General features: G+C 54.8%; 1 protein-coding gene across 1 annotated transcript; it reads left to right on the top strand.

Annotated features, from left to right (window-relative positions):
• Positions 1–6,942: 6,942 nt before the first annotated feature.
• On the top strand, positions 6,943–9,854 carry Socs3 (suppressor of cytokine signaling 3). Its single transcript, XM_051181565.1, has 2 exons — positions 6,943–7,091; positions 7,646–9,854. The coding sequence occupies exon 2, from the start codon at positions 7,734–7,736 to the stop codon at positions 8,409–8,411; it is 678 nt and encodes a 225-aa protein (XP_051037522.1). The 5' UTR covers positions 6,943–7,091; positions 7,646–7,733; the 3' UTR covers positions 8,412–9,854.
• Positions 9,855–24,973: the final 15,119 nt, after the last annotated feature.

The raw sequence follows: 24,973 nt of genomic DNA, 5'->3' as shown, positions 1-24,973 counted from the left end.
CTATATGGGAGGGGGGCTGAGAGGCTTCCTCAAGGTCAATTCTTAGACTCTCTGGAGAGCCCTGCCCTCTCTCCTGACCCTCTGAGACCTCGGGAGACAGGAGACCTATCTTTTAACTTTGAGGAGGGCTCAGTGGAACCAAGCGCACACCGTTGCCGCCTTCTCAGAAGCCAGGTGCTCTGAGCAAACCTAAGATTCACCTGCAGAGGGTGGGGCAGATATTGCCAGCACCTGGCCGGTAGAGCCCAGGGTCCCAGCCTTGTAGTGCATGGAGTTGAGAAGCAGCATGCACTCGGTCTCCCTCCAGCCTCTGCCTCACACACACACACACACACACACACACACATCACGCACACGCGCGTCCCAGGCTGGGCTCTCCTCCCTGGGTACAGCTACTTCTGCTCTCGGCGGGCATGTGGCCAGGCCTCATTTGCATGGCAACCCAGATGGCTCACCGCAGCCTGGCTTCCCAGAACTGCCCAGCTGCCCTGCTGTCTGTTCCCCAGCCCAGCGCCAGCTTGGCCTTTGTGGGTGATTCTGAGCAAATCGACACTTCCCACCCCATCCATGGACAGAGCGGGGTGTGTTGGTTTGGAGGGTGGAATGGCAGGGTAAAATGCCTGGAAGCTGACTTCCCTCACCCTCCGCCCCCACCTCCGAACCTGTGGACTCCTTTGTGATGGGCAAGAAGAAACTCTAGTTCTCAATACCCCCTTCCATTCTCCAGCACCCATCCCACGCATACCCATTACCCACCCCACCCCCCACGCTCTCTGTGGGCCCAGGAATGGCCCCCGAGGCAGGGGTCCTGGCACTTGGGCCAACCCAGTCCCTGGAGGGCACCAGGAATCTGAGAAGTGAGGACTCTGAGTACTGAGAGCCTGCTGGGTGGGTGAAGTGTTTTCTTTTTTCTTCCCCTCCGCTGAGTTTTCTGGGAAACGCCAGAGGCCGGCGGAGCCTGGAATGTCAAGCTTGAAAGGACTCTTCAGCTGCCGCCCCATAGACATCCGACCCGCAAACCTTTTCTTTAGCTTGAGGCCCCTCCTGCCTGCAACAAAGGCCTGCCAGCTGAAATGCTGCTTCCCGGCCGCGGGCCATTGTCCTAGACTCCCGCCCTCCCCCCCTTGAGACTGTTAGCAACCGGAAAGGAAGAAATCAGGGTCAACTTGATATGTGACCCCTGAGCCCTTCTCCTTGAATGAGAGAGGTTATCTGTGGCAAGCTTGTTCCAGGCTTCGCCCTGCATCTCAAGATGTCCTGGAGGGCAGAGAACCTAGGCTGCTGCTGAGAGAGGTACACCCATGGCAGGCCTGGGCGCTCGGGGAGCCTCACCGTAGCTTCAGGGGGGCAGAGGAGAGACAAGCCCCCTGCATCTCTTTCCAGATTGGCCCGGAAAGGCAGGTTCCTGCCCCATACTAGACTAAGTTTCAGGGCACCTCGGTTCCTGATTTGTACCCCCAGGTCTAGGCGATAAGCTAGCATAGAGCTACAGAACAATGGGAAAGGTCACACATAAACAACCTCCCACAGCTTTGAAGACAAAGCCTTGGACTTGGTCGAAATAAGACCCGTGGTCTGAGGCAAGACTCCCAACCCTGTGGCTGCAGATCTGGTCACCAAGAATGGCGATCTTAGCATCTGTGCCCAGGGTAAGCATGGCACCTGGGGCCACCAAGCCACACCATTGCTTTCTGCCTGCCTAGGCGCCAGCATTCCTCCCTATCTGGGCTTGGATGATCAGTACAGGTCGCCTGCCACAGGCCGGCAGTTAAAACCAGGGCTCTTCCTCTCCGCTGCAACGTTTCTCTTTACTATCTTTATGACCCTGCTCCTTTGCCTGGAAATGGGATTGTGAACGCATCCAGGTTCTGCAAAGCAAAGGGAAAGATTAGAAGAAGGTGGTAGCCTCCTCCTCCTGATCCCTTAGACTGGAATAAAGCTAGGTGGAGCTAAGGGACCAGCCCTAGATAACTACCCAGCAGATAAGAGGGGATGCAGACAGGGTTTAAACTCTGTCCTTGGTCTATCTGTCTTAGAACAGGTCCCTGGAAACACGCCCTGAATTAACCAAGAGCCTCCTCCCACTTTCCCAGGCTGTTTATCTTCAGATTAGCAGTCTAATAATCACCCGTAAACCAGCCACAGGGCTTCCCAGAACCCACACCATCTAACGATCCAGAATCCAACAATTAGGTGTCTAAGATGTGTCATAGAAAACAGAAATCCATGCAAGCTGGCGCTTGGGCTCATTGAGGACTTTCCATACACCAGGTTCTAGGTTCACAAAGGAAATGAACCAGAGGGAACAGAGGTTAAGAGCCACAGTTGCCCCCATGACCTCTCAACTCCAGATCCTGAGGGAACAGATGCCTCTGACCTCTGTGCACATACCCACGGGTAGGCGCACACATATTCATAATTTTAAAATAACAGCAAAAATTTCATGCCGAGTGGTGACGGCACAGGCCTTTAATCCCGGCACTCAGGAGGCAGAGGCAGGAGGATCTCTGAGTTCAAGGTCAGCCTGGTCTACAGAGCCAGTTCCAGGACAGCCAGGCCCACACAGAGAAACCCTGTCTCAAAAAACAGGAAACAAACAAAATTCCAAATACATACAAAAAAGGAAAATAAACACAACATCTTCCCTCAAGAGCAAGTGGCCTGAACATTTTGCTGATGCCTAATTATAAAGACAAAGTGCAAATGAAGCGATCTGGGAAAGGTAGTTTTGTCCCCAGGGAAGAAGGTATGCAGTGCCAACCTTCAGGGTCAGGTAGCCAGGGCCTACACACTAGAGGTGGACGCCCGGCATTCCATTGAAGAGAATTCATGTCCTGGCTTGGGGTTTGGTTTTTCTTTTCCAGTCCCGGTAATGTGTTCCTTACTCTTTTTGTTTCTAATTTATTTATTTTTATTTTATGTGCACTGGTGTTTTCCTGCATGCACATCTGTGTGACAGTGTTGGGTCCCCTAGAACTGGAGTTACCGATAGTTGTGAGCCGCCATGTGGGTGAAGGGAATTGAACCCGGGTCCTCTGGAAGAGGGGTCAGTGCTCCTAACCGCTGAGCCACTTCTCCAGACCCCGTTTGTTAATCTTAAAGTCTCACTTTTGACTGGACTAAGCAGGCTCTCCCAGCAAGGACAGCCTATGCCTGTCTTTTGACAATCCGTTCCTGGTGTTTTTCTTCAGCTTCCTTCATTCTCTTGGCCAAAAGTTTAGCATGTTTCTACAGCCTCCTCTTCGTTCTTCTGGGTGTATTGTTTCTTCAGAGCCACATGTTGGTATTTCTGTCGCAGGACACTTGGAGTAACGAGGCGCTGAGTTTTGGGCAGTTTGGTCCTGGGCTTCTCCGCTTGTTTAAGGGCTTTCAACAATGTATTTGTCAGATTTGTGCATCCTGTCTCTAGTTCTGCTTGGTTCTAAAACAAGAATGCCCAGCTCAACAGCAGGCTCGCTCTACCCACAGTCAAGACACCTACTTCAGAGGATAACCTTGTTTGTTGTTCCCACCACTGATTCGGACCTGACAACCCTTCCCTTCACCCAGAGCATCAGCTGCTACATGCATGTGTGGCCATGCACATCTCACAGAAAGTATAAACGCTTTCGTTCATTACCCACTTAAATGACGTTCTGTCAACTGGTGGCTGGGAAGGAGATTCCTAGCTTCATATTGACACAGGGTTGTGAGTGTTTTTGTTTTTGTTTTGTTTTTCATTTTGCATATCTTTATTTGATATGTGTGGGTTGTATGTTGTACAGGCCAAAAGAGCTTATCAGATGTCAGATTTCCCAGAAATGGAGTTAGGGACATTTGTTAACTGTTAAGTGAGTGCCAGGAATTGAACCTGAATCCTCTGCAAGAGTAATCAGTGTCCTTAACCACTGAGCAATCTCTCCAGCCCCCAGGGGTGTGTTTTTGAGGCGAGACTGGCCTCAAACTCCCTACACATCTTAGGATAACCCTGAATGTCTGGTCCTCCTGCCTCTATTGTTTGGTTGCAGGGATTACAGATGGAAGCCATGAGTTTGAGTTCCATCCACACTATTCCTTAGACCCTGGAGGCTGCCCTTGTAGAGATCAACCAGGCCTTATACCCTATTTAATACATACCCTAAACTTCTAAAGTCCTAGCATGTAACATTCCAAAGGTGGGGTGGTGATTGGATTAGCTTCATAAATTATGATCTGAGGCCCTATCGAGGATTTTCTCTAGGCCGCTAAGCTCAGAGCTGCTTAGCTTCGGGGCCTATACATGTAAGGAATTTCCTTTGTCCTGGTTTTTCTTTCTTTTTTTTTTTTTTTTTTTTTTTTTTTTTTTTGCTGCTGGATCTTATTTCAGCTTCCCTTGGTGCGAGTCAAGCAGCCAATGTTATTAAAAGGCCCGGCCACCTAAATCCATCTGGAGACATCTCTACGGGATCTGTGCTCTAGTCTGAGCAGAGTTCCCTGCTGACCCTGCAGGGTGAAGGTTTCTCTTGAGAAGCATCTCCTGTTAGGCTGCCCTTGAACTCATAGAGATCTGCCTGCTTCTGCTTCCAGAGTGCTGGGACTGCAGACTTGAGCTACCACTGCCATGCAAGGCCCAAGATCTGTTTTATTTTAATTATGTATGTGGGGGGGTAGCATGTACACACGTGGCAGGGTCCTATAAATGCCCAGCGGCTGTGATCCATCCTATGCATGCTGGGAGCCAATAGGTGCTAAGCCTCATCCCCAGCCCCTTCCCTGCTGCCCCACGTCAGGAACCATCCCAGTGTCTCAATGGGTCACAGTCATGACTAGTCCTCTCTCATGACCTCTTCCCTGTGGCAGGATTTGCCCAGCAGCGCTGACATCATCCCAGAGCTTCTCCCCAGGCCCGGCAGGATCGGGCAGGGCATACAATGAGGGTTTGTGGAATGGCTGAATGAACCCAGGCTGCAGCGTCAGGCATTGTAATTTACAAAGCACTTTCCCATCCATTAACTCCAGGGCCATTCCCTAAGAGTCCTCCCCATCCTGCACTGCCCTCAGCACAGAAGTGTGTGGTCCAGGCAGCTGCTACGTAATACACACTGGCTGGATGAGAGGAAGGATGGCTTGCTCACGGAGAAAGGGAGAATCCATTTCAGGAGCCCGCAAGTGTCTTGACAAGGGCCTGCTCTCACAAGATATCTCCGAGTGTGAACAACGTCTGGTCTGGGGGCACAGTGCCTGTGAAGTATCTTAAATCACCAGGTGTGTCACTATGGCCATTCCTATTTAACAGATCACAAGTCTGAGTCCAGAGAGGCGGTCCGTGTACCTGTCTCTATTAGTTCCCCAGCATCGGGGGCCACATTGGTCAAGACACTGAGGAACCTCCCAGTTGCACAGGAAGGAAAGCAGGCAGCCCTCCCTTCAAGCCCAAGCTGCAGTGTGTAGTCGGCGGGTCCGTCTCTGCTGTGTTACCTAAGATGGCAGGGCAGAAAGCCCACCGAGGGCAGCCATCCTGTGTGTCACCCTGCTGGTTCTCAGGTGGCACCATCATCCTGCTGCCTGTTGCAAAACTTGCCACGAGGCTTCATAAATAAGTACTCAAGTGATCAGGGCAAGCCACCTGCTCTTACCAATACCTCCCCCTGCAAAAGCTCAGACATCTTAACACTTAAGAGGTAAGGAAAGGTCCACCTGCCAGTGGGCTGAACCCATTACAACTGCTCTGTGAACATTCCGCCTGTTTGACATTTATTCCCAGGTTTGAGCCTGGGCTGGAAGGTGAACCTCCTCTCTTCCAGGTTGCCCACTTCTGGTCTTGAATAAAGAGTCCTACAACCTCTTTTCTCCAGGGCCTGGGGAACAGTAAAAACTCTGCTCGCCTCCAAGACTCCAGTGCGCCCTCTAGCGGACTGGGGCGCGAGCTTAGGCGCAGGGGTCACGGTTTCCTCCCTCGAGCTCCCCCGCGGCGCCAAGAGCACCCGGGCCAACGCAGCTCAGCACGCAGGTTGGGAGACCCAGATGAGTTGATAGGGTGCTAGTTAGCGGCTTCCTCCCCCACCCGGCGCGCGCAAAGGGCATCAGCACCCACGTCTGTCACCAAAGACCCAGGCAGTGGGCCAGTGAGCCGAGGCCCGGCAGCTGCCTCGAAGCCAGTATCTCCTCTCCCAGCGCCATCCTTTGGACCTGTCCACAGGTAAATGTCGCGCATCCCCCCCCCCTCCACCTTCACTTCCTAGATCCCCAGTGAGCTGGCTGCGGAATGGCCCTCCCTCCCTTTTGGCAGGCACGGGGCTGCTTGGAACTGTAAATGAGGACCTTGGGGTGGCCTGGATGGGGGCGAGGGGAGCGTCCCCAAGCAGGGTCCAAGAAAAAGGGAAGGGGGTGTCTCGGGAGCCTCTCCAGGCCGACCTCCTAGAACTGCCCGCGCGCGCTCCCACCGCGGCGCCCCCGCCTCTGCCAGAAACCAGCCTTCTTAGAAGGGAGGGGGTGGGGGAAAGTGTGAATGAGAAGTTGGGGGCGGAGCGCGCGGGGGAGGGGCCGCTGCCAGGAACGCTCGGCCACGGCTGGCGCCGCGCCTGCCGGTCGGGCAGCCTCGCGCCGCGCTTTGTCTCCCTCTCCGTGAGTCTCGGCGGGTCCTGGAGGCCCCAGCTCCAGGCCCGCCCTCGGCCGCCCGCGGCCCCTCCCTCGCCCTCCGCGCAGAGCCTTTCAGTGCAGAGTAGTGACTAAACATTACAAGAAGACGGGCCGCGCAGTTCCAGGAATCGGGGGGCGGGGCATGCTGGCGGCGTAAATACCCGCGCGCGCGGCCTCGCCGGTGGCTCTAACTCCGACTCTTCGGCTCTCCTGCTCTCACCCACCGCTGCCTCTCCGGGCTCCCGGACGCCCCCTGCCCGGCCCAGCTCTCTGTCGTGGCCCCTCGCCCGGGTCCTTTGCCTGATCCATCCCGGGCCGCGCCTGATCGGCCCCGGGGGCAGCGAAGCCGGAGGGAACGCACGCACCGGGAGCCCCTTTGTGGACTTCACGACCGCCAACATCTGGGCGCAGCGCGGGCCACTGCTGGCCGCCGCCTCGCCTTGGGGACCGTAGGAGGCGCAGCCCCGAGGCCGGAGACTTCGCTTCGGGACTAGGTAGGAAGGAGGGGCGCGGTGTGGGGAAGGGTGGGGGCCTCGATCCAGCTCGGGAGCTTTTCCCGGTTTCTCCTCCCCTTCCCGGGTCATTCCCGGTAGGGAGGGGACGAGGTAGGGGGCAGAGCGGATGAGAGCCGAAGATCCCGGGTTCCCGTAATACTCGGACTGGGGCCCTTGGGCTTCTCCAGTCCCCTCTCCCACACATCTCGGGTCTGTCACCCCCCTTTTCGTCCTCGCCGCTGAGGGCACCGGACTGAGCGGCGCCCTGAGCGTCTCTGGGGCTCTTGTCTCCCTCCCCATCCTGGCAGTGCTCCTGGATACCCAACTTCCACTCGCGAGTTTCTCTCGGGTGCTCTCCCAGGGCGCGCTGGGGAAGGGACTGTCTGGGGTTGGCCGGCTGGGACCGAGGCCGGGGGAGCTCCGCGAGGTGGCTGGGTCCGAGACTCGGCCTTCTGCGGGGCAACCGGGTGCCCCGGGCGCTCGGCGGAGGCTGGAGGGCTGGGCACACTGGAGGGTTCCGGGTACTCACGCGCCGGGCGCTTTCCTCTCCGCAGCCCCCCGGGATGCGGTAGCGGCCGCTGTGCGGAGGCCGCGAAGCAGCTGCAGCCACCGCCGCGCAGATCCACGCTGGCTCCGTGCGCCATGGTCACCCACAGCAAGTTTCCCGCCGCCGGGATGAGCCGCCCCCTGGACACCAGCCTGCGCCTCAAGACCTTCAGCTCCAAGAGCGAGTACCAGCTGGTGGTGAACGCCGTGCGCAAGCTGCAGGAGAGCGGATTCTACTGGAGCGCTGTGACCGGCGGCGAGGCGAACCTGCTGCTCAGCGCCGAGCCCGCGGGCACCTTCCTTATCCGCGACAGCTCGGACCAGCGCCACTTCTTCACGCTGAGCGTCAAGACCCAGTCAGGGACCAAGAACCTACGCATCCAGTGCGAGGGGGGCAGCTTTTCGCTGCAGAGTGACCCCCGGAGCACGCAGCCAGTGCCCCGTTTCGACTGTGTGCTCAAGCTGGTGCACCACTACATGCCTCCCCCGGGCGCCCCGTCCTTCTCCTTGCCGCCCACGGAACCCTCCTCCGAGGTGCCTGAGCAGCCGCCTGCCCAGGCGCTCCCCGGGAGTACCCCCAAGAGAGCTTACTACATCTATTCTGGGGGCGAGAAGATTCCGCTGGTACTGAGCCGACCTCTCTCCTCCAACGTGGCCACCCTCCAGCATCTCTGCAGGAAGACCGTCAATGGCCACCTGGACTCCTATGAGAAAGTGACCCAGCTGCCTGGACCCATTCGGGAGTTCCTGGACCAGTATGATGCTCCACTTTAAAAAGAGCAAAGGGATGGGGGGGGGGGGCTGGGTCGGTCGCCTGTCCTCCGCGGCACATGGCATAAGCACAAAAATCCAGCCCCAATGGTCGGTAGCTCCCAGTGAGCCCCGGGGCAGGTAGGCCTCTTCCTCAGGCCCTTGGCTTTGCGGAGTGGGTCAGGCAAGACCTGGAATGTGTCTGAGGGGAGCGGGAGTTGCCACCTGCTTCCCCTGCCCCAGCTCCAGCTTCTTTCCCAAGAGAAGCCTGGTGGGACAAATAGCATCCACAAGCGCACTGTCCTCTCCTACCCTTCCTCCACACCCCTCTGCTTCCCCAAGGGAGCTGAGGGAGGGAGGGAGGACACCTCGAGCGAGTGTTGAACTAATGAGAACCGCAGGGGGATCTCCAAACTTTCCCACGGAACTTGTTTGCCCTTTGATTTGGTTTTAAATCCTGAGCGGGGCCCAGGCCTTGGGGGAAAGATGGAAGAGAAGAGGGTGTGCGGTGGGCGGCAGGCTGGCCAAAGACATGACCACTCCCACTGCCCAGCCTAGTGGTGGCTCCTGGCTCTAGGAGAGACAAGGGGTGACCTAGAGAGACATTCTGGTGCCAGGCTCCTTTCCCTCGGGGCAGCTAATGAGACCTCTCAGATCCCTCTCTAAGGGGTCAATGGCATGTGGGAGGGAGATGGATGGGGCTGGTCAGTTAGCCACCTTTTCCAACCTCAGAGGGAGGCAGATGAGCAGATGAGCCATCTCGGAGCCCAGGTGTCCTTAGAGAAGATGGGGGACCCTTTGTTTCTCCAATGTCAGGCTAGGAGACTTGCCTTAAATGCCCTCTGTCCCATGGATAGGGATGGGCGCATGAGGAGCCAAATAGCCAAGAGGCAGAGCTTAGGGGTTCACCCAGTGGCTGAAGGCCAGGGGAAGGGGTGCAGGAGAGACCCTGACATGCAGCAGACTCCTGAGCGATCACGGGGAAGAAAGCGGCCAGTCTTAGACACCTCTTGGTCAGCAGAGTCCCCACGTCCCAGGGTCCCCCCAGGACCTGCACAGCCTCCTCCCTTCTCACCTGGGGTGGGGTGGGGCAGGAGGTGACGGAGAAGCCTTCACCTGCCACTCACTCCACAGTGGCCACTCACAGGAACGCAGCAGCCACGGAATTACCTGGAACAAAAGTTTTGTGAGTCAGGTATGGGGCTGGGTGGGGCAGCTGTGTGTTGGGGTGGCTTTTTCTCTCTGTTGTTTTGAATAATGTTTACAATTTGCCTCAATCACTTTTATAAAGATCCACCTCCAGCCCGCCCCCTCCCCATTCAGGCCTCTGAGGCTGTTTGAAGATGCTTGAAAAACTCAACCAAATCCCAGTTCAACTCAGACTTTGCACATATATTTATATTTATACTCAGAAAAGAAACATTTCGGTAATTTATAATAAAGAGCACTATTTTTTAATGAAAAAAATGACTCAAGCTTTATTTCCCCGATTTCTCTTCCTCTCACAATGGGATTGGGGGGGGTGCTGGCCATGCCTCTTGGGTCCCTGCCCACAGCTCTGAGGTAGAAGCAGACGTGTTCTAACTTCACCGGGAGCCTTCTTGTGTCACCGGCGAGCTAGAGCAGCCACCTAGACTGTTACTGATGGTTAATTCCTGCCAGTCTGATTCAGCTCTGACCAGAATATGCAAAGCAAGTTTGCGAAGGAAGTGCTGGCTTCAAAGGGCTGGCGGGGAGCAGGCTGCACTGTGGTCAAAGCTGTTAGAGGCTCCAAGCTATTAGTGCTCGCTTTAGCTGGGGCAGCTTGGCAGGGAGGTGTTCCGAGAGAGAGAAAGCCCAGATGTGGGGTCCTGATGATGACTTGTGACCTCAGCACAGCATCACTGATGTCACAGCATGTAGGGGGAAGGGCGATCCCCATACAAGGCTGGAAAGCAGATGGGCCCTGGGACAATGCCTTGTATTCTTGAAGGTCGTCCTACCTGGGCCGTGGACCACCAATCAGGCTCCTCCTTCCTGGGAAGCACCCCTCCATTCACCCGTGAGTCCTACTTCTGGGCACTAAAGAGGCTGACTCTCGGGCACCTGAATGAGACACAGCTGTGCTACTATGTGAGCAGACACTCAGCACAACTTGAATCTATCATTTCTGGTGCCTAGAGAGGTGAAGTGTAAATATTTATCCATTGAGTTAGGGGCAGACGCGGGTTCAGGGAAATGAAGCAACCTGCCTAGGACACAGCACCCAGGAATGTGGGACAACAAAGGACGAGTTCTGAGGGCATCTGACTCCCCAGTCTCCTAACAAGCCAATCTCTCTCTCTCTCTCTCTCTCTCTCTCTCTCTCTCTCTCTCTCTCACACACACACACACACACGGTTAGCAGTAAGTTTCTGCTAAGAAAACACAGGTTATGTGATATTTTTCCTTCTGCTACGCAGACCTGAAGGGCTCCATGAAGAGTGTGGTCCCCAGCCTGGGGGCTCCTCAGTCTCCCACAGCACCTGAGGATCAGCTGCTGTAAGGGTCAAGTGTTTAAAAGGCCACTGGAAGAATAACCAGGGCCGGTTCCTTTCCTGGCCTTGGGGGGGAAATGATCTGAAGAGATAAGGGACTGGGCCAGCCAGGCATGAGACCAATATTGACAGCATGCCAGACCCACACTAAGGCACTGTCAACTTTGGAACCAGGACTGCAGACTAAGGCAGGGTCCCATCTCCAGAGATGCTCTCAAACCCTTCCTTGTCCTGAAGCCTGCCCAGTGGCACCCATCTGCCACCTGCTTCAGAGGGTCACTTTTGTGGATATTACATGGAAACAGGGACCCTGGCCATGCAGTTGGTGGCCCGTGTCCGTGACCCACATGTTTAGACATGTGTCCATGCTCATAGGACATGAGTTCTATCTCTTACCTACCTCCTGGAGGCTGTTTGGTTTGGGGAGACTCAGAACAAAGAGGAAGGGGTTTGTTCACCCTGTCTGCAGCTGATCGCCCACCCCTAGCCTTCAAGGAACCCAGCTCAGGTGTGTACAGCCTGGGGACTGGTGTGCACCAGGGGCAGAGCAATTACATCCATCCACAGTGAGCTACCGGCCACAGCATCTCTCCATCTCTCCCTGGCCACTGCCTCTCACCCTTCTTCCCTGTCCTGCCCCTGTTACACAGCCCTTCTGTGTGTCAGTCCTCTCGGGGTAAAACTCCCTTTTCAAAAAGACCAAGTGGGGGGACCTGGGTCCTGGTTGCCAGAAGAGGGATGCTCCTGGCTCCAAAATGCTCCATAAAGAGCACGCAGGGAGTGGGGCAATCCCATGTAGTTAGTTTCAGGCACAGAAAGTCGGGGGGGGGGGGCTGCTCTCTGCCTCTCTTCGCTTTTACCCTGCTCCTAGGACAGCAGGAATTCACAGAGAGGCCCCATTCTCCCTGCTGGTGCTGATTTGGGCTGGCCTCCTGAAGACTTGAGCCAGGAATGGGAAATCCAAGGCCTGCTTGTGGGGAGGGAGGGACGGAGGGAGAGAGGCCACAGACAGGGAGCTGGCCATGGAAAATGAGCCCTCACGAAGTGTCCTAGAGGACAGAATGAGTAAAGACATCAGTCAGGAAGAAGGGGGTACGGCAGGGGTACTGAGAAGCCTGGCTACTACACAGCGGGCCGAAGGACTCAGCCCCCAGGGACCCTGGCTGGGTAATGGGTGGGGGGCACACGCATGGGGACGTGGTGTGCCCACCGAGGCCCAGGGTGGACAGAGCCCCCTCAGAGCCCCTTTATGCGCCCCGCCCGTCCGTCCTCCTCGGGTTTCGGGCTCTGCGCTTCGAGCCGCCCTCTGCCAGGAAGAGTCACTTCCCGGCCACCGCGGGAGCCCAGGAGCAGCTATGCGAAGAATGTCCGCGCGGAGCGCAGGCAGGGCGGTCCCTTCGGGCCCCGCTCCCAACACGCCCACTCCGCAAAGCCACGCCCCAGACACGCCCGACACGCCCCCTCCCGCGCAGCGCCGTCGCCGTGGCAACAGGATTACAGGCGCAGAGCGCTGTTTATTCTCAGCCCGGTGCCAGGAAACCCGGCCGGGAGGCGGCCCGGCGCACCTCCCTGGGTGGGGTGGCGAGGCGTGGGGCGGAGGGGTGGGGGAGCCCGTCATTGGTCACAAGGGTCACTGACCCCCGGGAGGCGACACAGAAAGCTTTGCCTCCCCTCCCGGCCCCACCGGAGCCGAGAACACCTTCCAGGCTAGTGGATCAAAGCCCGCCCTCCCTGTCCAAGCGGGGAGCCCCTCTGTTCCCTCTCTTAGCCACTCAGCAGACATCTGCCCAATACGTCCTGTGATTCAGGGAATGTTCTAGGTCCGGGGGAGTTGGAGTTCGGCAAGACGAGGCCTGCTGGTGTTTGGCTCCCATTGCTTCCCAGGAGTTAAGTTTGAGTGGGAGAAAGCAAAAACCTAGCAAGCATGTACATTAAATAAATAAGGACTGCCGTCAGGTCAGAAGTTCACTCCACAGCCACGGAACTTTGCCACGGAAAGCCACTGGCTTGGTTAACCCTCCTCCTCCCCCGAAGCCTGATAAAGGGCAAAGGCACTGGCTGACTCCAGTCAGAATATATCCATGTGGTTCTGATGGAGAAACTCAGGCCCCAGATCCAAGGACAGTCCAAAACAGGGTTTTGGAAGTGGTTAGACAGAGTCAGACTGTTCGAATCCTCTCTCGGTGTCCCCCAGGCCTCCTGACTGGTCCCCAGGGGGGCTAGAACAATTGCTTCGATTCCTGGACTCCAACCGCAGGTCTTGTGAATCACATGCATTAGGGAGATCTGGAGCCTGAGAATCCCAGGTCCTCCCGAGTGACCCACCTGCTGCTCACTTTGGGGAAGGCAAGCCTGTGTTTCCGTTCTTCCTGGAAAGGGAATTTCTTCCTAGCACCTTGACTAAGCTCAGGCTGGAAAGTGAAGTGGGGACAGAAGGAAGGCCTGGAGCTCACCACAGCTGTGGCAAGCCTGGACAGGCACAGCCCTTTGTGGTCCCCAGGCTCCAGACCCAGAGGCCCTGAGCCCAAGGACAGCAGGGGCTGTGGAGGAGGACACTCCTTAGCACTGAGTCCTCCCAGCTGTACTGTGCTGGGAATGGGCCAGGCGTTTGTGAAATCCTCGGGTGAGCCTGACCCACTCTCATGAGGACGGCCTGTGGAAGCTATGCTGGGAGGGGGATGGGGGCTGTTCCCAGAAGCAGGGAGAACTCTGGACTTCCCACTCCTGCACTCTGTGGATTGCAGCACAGACTTAAGCAATTGCTGCCGCCTGGAAGGCAGCTTGCAGAGAGGAGCTGAGACCCCAGGCTATTCTCACACGGGGCCAGGGTTCTGGATGCACAAAGTTGATTGCAGCAAGGCAGGCAAGCCAGCTTTAGGAACACTCAGATCTTATCTTATTACACATATTTATTGTGTGTGTGCATGCCTGTATGCATATTTGTGCCTCAGTGAGCCTGTGGAGGTCAGGAGACATTTTGCAGAAGTCTGTTTCCTCCTTCTACCATGTGGGTCTTGGATAGAATTCATGCTGTCAGGCTTGGCTGAGCTATCTCATCGGCCCTAGAAACACAAAGATTTTTTTTTTTAAATCATGTATATGTAATGGTGTGTGTAAGACTTTTAAATCCCAGCACTAGCAGGGCAGAGGCAGGCAGATCTCTGTGAGTTCAAAGCCAGCTTGGTTTATAGAGCTCGTTCTGGAACATCCAGGGCTGTACAGAGAAACCCCCACCTCAACAGTTACCTCTAGATATGCATATTACACACAAACAGTGAAAACATTTTAAAATATAACTATTATTTATGTTTTGGCTCTTGAAGACAAGGTCTCACTGTGTAGCTCTGGCTGGTCTGGAACTCAACCCACCATTCCCAACTCTATATATTTTTCTTTTAAAAAATTACATTTATTTGTGCATATGAACCTGTGTGAATTTGTGTGCGTGTGTGTTTGCGTGTGCAACCATGTGCATGTATATGTGCCTGTATACACATGCTGTGATACCCATGTGAAGGTCAGAGGAATATGGCAGTATTCAATTCTCTCCTTCTACCATATGGGTCTGGGGGGATGGAACACGGTTGTCCCATGGCAGGCAGGAGCCTTTGTCTACTGAGCCATCTCCATGACCTTTCACCTTCTTTTTGAGACAGATTTCTTCACTGCATCTGAAACTGACCTATTTGGTAAGACTGGCTACCCTGTGAACTCTAGGACTCCGCCTGTTTCCAATTCGCCATGCTGGGGTTGCAGGTACATTCTCCCATGCCTGGCTTTTACGTGGTGCTGGCGACCTGAACTCATCCAAGATCCCTGCTTCCAGCATGCACTCTACCCACTGAGCTATCTCCCCCAGGCCCGAAACGCCCAGATTTAAAAGGAAAACACCACAATACAGGTTTGTTACAGCTAGCATAGGCTGGCCTCCAACAGGTAGCCAAGGATGGCCTTGAGTGCTGGGATTATGGGCATATACCACCACGTCCAGCTTAATGCTTGCTGGAGGTTAAATGCAGGGCTTCACACTTTAGATAGACAAGGAATCCACCAACCGAGCGACGCCCCCTAGCCTGAAAAACAGTATTTAGCATTTATAATGTACACAGAGTATTAAAGGTATCAATAGGAAAGCCACAAGGACCCTGTCTTCCAGGAAGCTGCTGTAGGACTGCCAGGACTGTGCATGTCCCGTGCATGAGACTCTAAGAGGCTGTGAGGTGAGGGGCTGCAGTGGTCCTGAGGGTTAGGTACAAAGAGAGTCTCCAATTGACGCAGATTCCTACACACTCGTGCACACGAGTGTGCATGCACAAAAGCAATTAAATGTAGACTTCCCTCCCTACGTGAGAACTCGGAGACAGCAGGATATTTTTCTGACTTCAGGCTCACAGTCTGAAAGGGGATCCAGACTGAAAGCTGAGAAGGTACCCTAGCAGGGGATGGGTATAAAAATAAAACAGTTTACAAGGTACAGCTCAGGGTGTCCAGAAGGAAGTGACCCACAGAGGCTTCCCAGAAAGGGAACTGAGCTGCGGTAACGAGCAGGTGTGTGTCTCAGGGAGACTAGGCCAGAGCAGGGGGATGGCAGGACAGGGGAAACCCGGAGGGCTTGGAGAAGTTTGGTATGTCCTAACAGGGCACATCCACGCCGGACCTCATCTTCTAAAAATACTGCTTTTGTCATGGCACACATGCAGCTCAGCCCATAGGATCCACGGTGCTGGTTCCTCTTGGCACTTTTTACCAAGCCCTGTTTCCAACCCCCAGGCTCTAAAACAGCAGAAGGCTAGCTTCCAGCCCTGCCCCTCCCCTACTCCATCCCAGGCTATGAGACAGAAGCCTTCCCGGCGAGGTGACCTCCTCACTGGGCACTGGGCACATCCTACAGCTGAAACCTGCCCTCCCTGTCACTGCCCTTGACAGCTTCTAAGTGCCAGGAACACAGAGCAGTGGTTTTTTTTTCCTTTTGGGTTTGTTTTGTTTTGTTTTCTTTTAAGTCAGGCTTCGAAGGGGTCAAATTTATAGGGCTGTAAATTCTAGCACTTAGGAGGCTGAGGCAGGGGGCCTGCCAGGTAGGGAGAGACAGACAGATGGACAGACACTGATAGACTATCTCATTCCACAATAAGTACAGAATGACACATTTCCCAGATGAGCATTGTTGAAGTTTGGTCCTTTCATTTGACTTCGACTCCACACCCTGTCACCGCAGCTTGTACTTTCATGGAGAAACTCCATCCACACCACCCAGGGGCTCCACTATGCACTCCAGGTGATGGATGGGTGCAGCTGGCTGTTATTGGTGCCTTGGTCAGCCTTGGGGCAAGCCCTGCCCTCCTGGACCTTGGATGATGACAGAACTATCAGCTGGTCTCATTGGGGGAGTCGTCAGCTGCTCCCAACAGGCAAGGACTCTACAGACACCCCCACCCCCAGCAAGGGCTCTGGCCCCCCACTATCTGGTTCTTGGCTCAAAGGCCCAGGGCACCCCAAGCCCCTCCAAGTTATCCTTTCTGAAGACTAAGATAGGGCTTAGGAAATTACCTCTAAATTCCTTTCTGTTCTAGAACCCTGTGAAAAGGAAGGAGAGAGAGGGATGCTGGCCAGTGCTGCAGAGAGGCAGGCTGGTTTCCAAGTATGGTCCCCAGCTATTCACTGTCCTTTCAGAATCTCTTGGCATCTGCTGAAAGTAGGTAAGGGGGTCTGGCAGGGTGGCTGGCCCAGTCAGCAGCACCCAGGGATGGGGCGGCTTGAGTGGCCCTGCACTGCACTCTGTAAATCACGGTCCAGGGCTTCCCATTGGGCTCCTCAGGCTGCAACAAGACTGGGGTTTCACTTCCAACTCAGCAAGGACCCTGAGCAGGCTTGGGCCAGAGCCCTGCAGTGGGAGACCTCCCCTGGCCCTCTTCCAGGCCTCTCCAGCCTAACAGAAAGGGTTACATCAGCTAGGGGGCCCCTGTTGCCGGAAGAGACCCTGTTCATCAATACACAGAATAGGGTCTGAGCTGTCAGTCTTGAGTTAAAAAAAAAATAAAAAATAAAAAAACAAGGCCCATGGGTCACCAGGCCAGACTCTGTGGCTGGTAGGAGTGCTGCCTGGACAGCAGTCAACTCAGAGAGCCAGCTGCCAGGCAGAGGTTGCAGGCCCCTGGCAGAAGGATGGGGAAGTGACCAGGGATGACAGAAGTTCCCGGAGGCCAGACAAGGCATGGGGTATGCACGTTGCTGCATGCATACTGTGGCTCAGCACATCCTGAGATCCTGTGTAAAGATGACGGGCAGACAGAGTGCATCCACTATTCACGGTCTTCCTACTGGCAGTGAGTGCTCGTGAGTCACCCTGCCTGAGTTCCCTTTGCGGGTAGGACAATCAACCTGGGACAACCAGCTGGTTCAAGGTGGGGGCTCCAAGCTTTCCACCAGGAGGAGAAAGCTGGCTCAGTCCAGGGTCAAAGGGATCTCAGGAGCCCTGGGGAGATGTCTTGCTTGTTAATATGCCTATCATGCATGCATGGGAACCGTGTTCAGATCTCCAACACACATGGAAAGAGCCAGGAATAGCACTACCCACATGTAATCCCAGCACTGGGGAGGTAGAGACAGGGGATCCCTGAGGCTCATTGGCTAGCTAGTGAGATCAAATCAGTGAGCAGTCAGAGAGAGACTTTTTCTCAAAAATAAATAAATAAATAAATAAATAAATAAACAAAAACAAAAAAATTAAATTAATTTTTTTTTAAAAGTGGAGGGTTGAGAGGGAGGTGTGAGTGTAATGGGCTAGGTTTTTAATACCAGAGCTTGGGAGGCAGAGGCAGGTAAATCCCTGTGAGCTCCAGGACAGCCTGATCTACACAGTGAGTTTCAGGACAGCCAGGGCAACATAGTGACACACTGTCTCAAACAGTGATGGTGGTGACAATGAGGACCGCGTAGAAATCAGCCGAAGGTGACACTGCTGTAGGTCTGTGTCCCCCATATATGTACATGTACACGTGCAAACACACACATGTGCACGCGCGCGCACACACACACACACACACACACACACACACACACACACACGCCACCTCAGTTTAGGCAGCAAGCGTAGAGGACTTGAATTCGGCTGCATGGTTGTGGGTGTGCTCTCTCTGGGAGATTCTAGTGGATGCAGATGAAGACCGTGGGGGAGCATCACTGGCCCTGGTCTCTTCTTGGCCCCTGGAGGGCGAAGACAAGTCACCATGTCACAGCCCTCCTTGGCCCTAACCCTGCTCACCCAGCCTGCTCTGTTTTTTGCAGCTGTGTCTCCAGTAGCTAGCTCTATCCTCAGACCTGAAACACTGAATTCTCCACTCACCCTATGACTTAGTTTTGTTTGTTTGTTTGTTTGTTTGTTTGTTTATTTTGAGACAGGGTCTTAGGGCGGCCATGGTGGCTTGTGCTTTTAATCCCAGCACTCGGGAGGCAGAGACGGGCAGATCTCTGTGAGTTCAAGGCCATCCTGGTCTACAGAGGGAGTTCTAGGACAGGCTCCAAAGCTACACCTGTGGGAAATGGGACAATGGTGGCACATGCCTCTAATCCCAGCACTCAGGAGACAGAAGCAGCAAGGGCTACACAGAGAAACCCTGTCTTAAAAAAAAAACAAAACAAAACAAAGTGGAAACTGATCAGGAGGCCTAACTGGCAGGGGCTGAATCATGAGAGCAGAAAGGCAAATGGACTTTGGGTGTCCCACACCATGTGAAAGGCTCATGACCTTGGGCAGGTCCTGAGGGTTGTCATCAAATCCTGCCTCTCCGGCTGTGGTGTGATCAGACAATGGTGGGAGTTTAGGGTCACTGTCACCTTTCCCAGGGGCCCAGCCAGGTCAGGACGGACACCTTTGCATCCCTGCAAGGCGTTTAAGCACCAGTCCTCTTGGAGGGCAGAGACAATTTCTTCCGAGAGGAGGGAGCTGCACAAACGCCCTTCCTGTCCCTGCTTGTCCTCCCAGTCACTCCCAGCCTTTTCCTGCTCTTCTCCTTACTGGACCCCTTTGGCCTGTAGTCAGGGCACCAGTGTCCTGGGGTTGCCATTATAGAATGTCACCAACTGGGCAGCTCAAGACAGCAGAAACTCCTGTCTCCGTTCTCAAGGTCAGAAGTCCAACCCCAGTGTGCGGCTGCAGGGCCATCTGCCTGCCTCGTCCAGTATCTGGCGGCTGCCGGGAGTCCTTGCGTTAGCCTGGCTTACAGACACCGATCACTCCGGCCTGGTGGCTTTCTTCCAAGTGTGTCTGTGTCAGCCCCACCCTCTTTGTGCATCTGTGTGTGTGTGTGTGTGTGTGGGAGGGTAGAGGCCAGAGATCCACATCAAGTGTCTGTCTCCATCACTGTCAACCTTGCTTGTTTGTTCTGTGTATGGGAGAGGGCGGACGCTTGCCTTGGTGCTCTTAGAGGGATCAGAGGATTTCTGAGAGTCAGTTTTCTACTCCCACTGTATCAACCCTGGGGATCCAACTCAGGTCATCAGGCTCAGTGGCAAGTGCCTCCCTCTGCTGAGCCATCGTGTCTGCCCCTACTGTCAATTTTATTTATTTATTTATTTATTATTTATTTATTTGAGACAGGGTTTCTGTATAGCTTTGGAGCCTGTCCTGGAACTCCCTGTAGAACAGGCTTGCCTCGAACTCATAGAGATCTGACTGCTTCTGCCTCCTGAATGCTGGGCTTATAAGTGTATACAGTCATGCCTCACCCTTTACATAGTTGTTGGGATTTGAACTCAGGTCCTCTTCTTGTACAGCATGCACAATAGCCACTAAGTCCTACATCCCCCCCTTAGAAAGACACTGGCCATTGGCCTCAGTCAACAGAGTGCCACCCCCTCTTAACACATATGTAAAGATCCTACAGGCTGCTCATGAATGTGCATCTGGGCAAGGGGGCAACCCAGATCTGCCTGAAGGATCTCCAGTTAAGATTTCCTCTCTGGAAAAAAAAAAAAAAAAAAGATTTCCTCTCTGGGCTGGGGAGACAGCTTAGCAGGTTAGAATACTTGCTGCTCTTGTAGAGATGTGGGTTCAGTTTCCAGCATTCACATTGGCTGTGAGCCACCCTTCGCTACAGTTCCAGGGAATTATAAACTTTATTCTGGCCTCCATGGTATATACACACACACACAGACACACACAGTGCACAAATACTCTGGCATGCACACACACATGCATACACACAGACACACACACACAGAGTGCACAAATACTCTGGCATGCACACATACATGCATACACACAGACACACAGACACACACACACACAGTGCACAAATACTCCGGCATGCACACACACATGCAGACACACACACACACACACTCTCTCTCTCTTTCTCTCTCTCTCTCTCTCCAAAGAATCAAATGAACAAAAAGATGTTTTTAAAACCCAGGCTCAGTGATATACACCCACAGTGCCAGTAACCAAAAAAGGCTGATATAAGAGGATCACTTGAGCCCAGGACCAACAGTACTGTGAGAACCCATCTCCATATGAGGGTAACATGGGGGAGGGGAGGGGAGAGAGACAGGCAGAGAGATGCTCTGTAGGGCAGGCCTGTAATCCCTGCTCTTGGGAGGAGAGTGTGAGTGAAGGCCAGACTCAGCTACTGTCTCTGAACCTGTTTCCTGCCTGTATCATGGAGGGACCACATCCGTCTTTCAGGAAGATTTGGAAATCATGCCCCCTCCTTGTTCTTATCCCCTCTACAGATGCCTCGGGCGCCCACGCCAGGCAGAAACAATGTCAAGGACTGAGGCCAGCGGGTGGCCTGGCCAGCAGCAGGGAGGGGGCTGGCATGTGGTGAGGAGGAGCATACATCTGCAGCCTGGCATGGCTGGCATGGCTCAGACATTGCCTTCCTCGCCACAGGGATGCTTCCTGAGTTGCTCTGGTGAGGAGCTGGGGACTTGGCAGCCTCAGATGACCCCTCACAGGAACACTGGCCTCTGGAAGGCTTAGCTCCCTCAGACAGGAGGCAGGGAGGAGGAACCTAGGCACTGCACACAGGAAACAGGTCAAGCCACACTTTTGTGACAGCGTCACCGAGAGTTAAGTTAAAGTGGCCATCAGCAGCCAAGGCCTGCTTGGTCTGACACAGACAGTGTTGGGTGGAGAAGGCTGGAAAGATGGTTGAGTGGTTAGCGACACTTGTAGCTCTTCCAGAGGTTCAATTCCCAGCACCCACATGGCGGCTCACAATTGTCTGTAACTGCAGTTCCAGGGATCCGGTAGCCATTTCTGGCCTTCATGGACACCAGCCATGCAACACATAATAAATAAGAAATAAATTTTTTTAAAAGATAAAGGATACGAGAGCAGCACCTGAGTAATGAATCCGAGGTTGTCCTCTGGCACACACGTACACACACACTCACAAGTGCGCACACCCACACACACGTACACAAGCATCATTTACTTCTGCTTGGCAGAGAGGCAGAATGCTTGAGAAAGCCTCTAAGTGACCTTGGATAGCTGACAGAAGTTCTCTCATTCTGCCGTAGCTCGGGATGCAGGACAAGCCCCTGCCTGGCCAGACTCTCAGTGTAACTCAGAGAGCCTGGGGAACAGGAGGGGAAGGTGCCCAGAAGGCCTAGCTAGGGCTATGCTCTCCCTGAAGCACAGGAAGGGGCCCGCCCTGCCCCCACCATACCCACAGCCACTCTGTTCTTCCAGGGGCAGGAAGTCAGCTGAGTACCCAGCAGAGCAAGCAGGTGCTGTGGCATGTACCTGATGGTCACCTGGGCCACCCCTGCTGCTCCTGGCCTCACAGGTCTCACACTCGGAAAGGAGCCCTGGTTTCTATCCCAGTTTGGCCTTCCCGCCAATGAGATCCAGATCTGAGATCTGTTCCTTGTGTTGATCCCCGGGATAGTAACACCTATGTCCAGGTGCGATGGTGACAGTTGGGTAAGCCAGTGTCAAGAGTACTCTGTCACGGTGAGCAATCCCAAAGCCCTCAGGCTCCCTGGGCAATTTTCTTTTCTCCTTTCAGACCTGCTCAGGTTAGAAGTGCCTTCCCCTCCCCCTCCCCCCCTCCCTCCCACTCTCCCACCCTGGTAGATTTCTATAGAAAGGCACTGAAGCACCTCCCTCCACTCTGCAGGACACACACTGGACCCTGGCAATGGGATCTAAGGACTCCCTTCTCCAGGGGCCTCTCCCCCGGGGCCTACCCAACCTCAGCACCAGCAGGCTTGCAGCCAGGGAATTACAGTAAGTCAGGCCCGCCCTGCTTTATCCAGGGGCTGCTGCTGTCCTAAGTCTTGGCTCTCAGAGAGAGACACTCAGAACCCCTTCCCAGACCGATGCAGTGAATCCTACCCGTCCAGGACACCACGGTCTTTGAAGTCATTTCTGGGGGGCTGTGTCATCCTGGCAGCCCAGGACCAGGCTGCAAAGGACAGCTGGAGCTACAACTAACTACCGAAGGGCAGGCTCGCCCACGCCAGCCAGGCCCACGCCAGCCAGGTGACCTGCCGCCCTCAGACTTGGACCTCAGTCTGGGATCCCCTGCAGGTTTAGACATCAAGTTGCACTGTCCTCTTGAGTGTTCAAGGTAAACCTCAAGGGAGGCTCTAACAATGGTGTCTGTGTGCACATCTCCAGGCTTTTCTCCACCCCACCCCTGCACACAGAGATTACAGGGGTGAGGCCGGTTCACTCCTGGGCAAGATGGAGGAGAAGCAGATGGGGCCCAGGGAAAGAGGGAGGGCCACATTCACAGAAAGGGGGTCATAGGAAACTACTGGCGATTTTCATCATAGTCCCTTGCTGGGCCGAACAGACCAACCCCCCCCCCCCCCCCGCTAGTTGTCCAGGAAACTAAGATGAGGGGCATTTAGTGCAGAGTTAGGTGAACGTCTGTGATTCCCACTCTGCCCCTGCTCACTTGGCCTGGTCACTAGGGGCTTGGGCTGAGGTGGTGGCTGTCCACCATAGGGTCCTAACCCTGTGTAGGCAGGGGGAATGGAAACACTGTCCGTTATTCTGTTCGCCTGTGGGTAAGTCTCTACACCATGTGTGCACCTGGCGAGCTTGGAGTTCAGAAGATAGCATTAGATGTCCTGGAGTGGGAGTCAAGACAGTGCAGGCTGCCATGTGGGTGCTGCTAACCTGGGTCCTCTGGGAGACAACTCTCCAGACAGCCCCATTAATAATAAATTAAACTAACAGAGATCCAACTGCCTCTGTGCTGGGATTAAAGGCATGCACCACCACCACCTGGCATGTTTTCCTTTTTTTTTTTTTTTTAATTAATGTATGATCCAAGAATTGGCGATTGTCGCCTTTGCTCCCAGCATTCAGGAGTTCAAGGCCAGCCTGGTCTACAGAGTGAGTTCCAGGACAGGCTCCAAAGCAATACAGAGAAACCCTGCCTCTCTCGAAAAAAAGAAAAAAAAAGTATGTATGTATGTATGTATGTATGTATGTATGCATGTTTGTAGTGCCTGTTGCTGCTGTTAAGTGGGAGCAGGTACTGTCTTGTGCATCTGGAAAGGGTGATCTTGTGACATCATTTCTCCTCTCCTGTACCCAAGCTTAGACTGGCAGACTCATGCACCGAGCAGATTTACTCACTAAGCTATCTTGCTGGCTGTTTTGTTTTGTTTAGACAGTCTCACTATGTAACACTGGCTGTCCTGATACTCACTTGAATGCATATAGGGATCCATCTGCCTCTACTGAGCTGGTATTAGATATGCACCACCATGCCCATCCCTTTGTTTGCTTTTGGAGATAGGTCTCCTGTGGCCCAGACTGGTCTCGAACTCACTACAGGGTGATGACCTTGAACTCCTGACCCAGGCGTCTCTGTCTGTACCTCCCAAGGGCTGGGATTACAGTCCAGTAACAGTAGGTATTGCTGGGGATACCGAATTCCTCAGGGCCCAGGGGATCTCTGAATGCCTGCTGGAGCTGGTGCTGGTCCCCTGGCCTAGCTCCGTGGCCATGGCAACTGCTAAGCTGTTGCTCCCTCGCTTCGCCACCACGTTGAGAGCTGAAGGGAACGCGTTCACACCCGACCCAGCAGCCAGCTGCAAATTCCTCAGGCCTTCCATCAGCCAGGCCAGGCCCCGACGGGCTTCCTCTTAGGCTGTGAGGTCAGAGCTCGCCCCACCCGCCTCCGGGCTGGCCCCACGCCGGGGATCCCGGCCCCGGGTCTCTACAGTCCGCCCCTCCTCCGTGGTCCCTGCGCACGGGTCCTCCGCCTTCGCCACCTCCCGAGTGCAGCTCCAGCCCTGGCTCCTCCGTCCTAACCCTCGTGTCCGAGCCTGGGTCTCTGCCTCTGCTTGCAGCACCTTCTTGGTCCTTGCACTCAGGTGCCTGTCCGTTGCCAGGGTCCCAACTGCTCCGTGTCCCCCCCCCCCCCCGCGAGCTGGGGCGGCCCCTCCCGCCCTCGCCTCCCTGGCCCGCCGGGCCCTATTTCGGGAGCTGGCGCTGCGGGCCGGGCAGCCCTGCCCGGAAGGAAAGCTATTCTGGGCTGGGCCGCCCGAGTAGTTGCGACCCCAGGGCTTCCCGGCAGGGTGCGTGCTGGGGACAGAGGGCACGCTAGGGCAGGACTCCCCTCCCTCCTCACAACCCCACCTTCCTCCCAGACCGCGCCCAGCTCCCTCCCCGTTTTTGGCTAGACCCAGGAGCTTTGCTAAGTTAAAACATTCTCGGGTACCGAGCATCAAGTGTCGAGAGCCTTCAGTCACCCGGTTCCCTCCTTCAGGGTCCGCTGCACGTGGGCCTCTCTGCCCTCCCCCCTCTATTTGTGGTCTAATCTTTGTCCCCCTGGTGCTGCTCCTGACTGTATTTAGTCCCCTCCATGTGTCGGGATAGTTCAATGCTGGTGCCAGGCATGGCCCTTGTGTAAGTGATCCTGGTCCCCTGGGGTTCACTCACTGACACAGGGATCCCTGGCTGGACGCTCTGGGGCTGCTAATATCTATCCATCGGGGGTTGTGAAGAGACTAAACATCTGCCACATCATTGGAAAACAAGTCGCTACCCAAGACTCTAAGACATTCAGGGACATGAGCGAGGCCAGTTGTCCTATCCTCAGT

This window comes from Phodopus roborovskii, unplaced genomic scaffold (assembly GCF_943737965.1).
Source record: "Phodopus roborovskii unplaced genomic scaffold, PHOROB, whole genome shotgun sequence".
Taxonomy (NCBI): Eukaryota; Metazoa; Chordata; class Mammalia; order Rodentia; family Cricetidae; genus Phodopus; species Phodopus roborovskii.
Note: the sequence above shows the minus strand (reverse complement) of the source record. Positions and strands in the feature narration are given on the sequence as shown.

Bases quoted from the DNA above. Each gene is read 5' to 3' on its own strand.
- Socs3 (XM_051181565.1), top strand. From the start codon at position 7,734: ATGGTCACCCACAGCAAGTTTCCCGCCGCCGGGATGAGCCGCCCCCTG.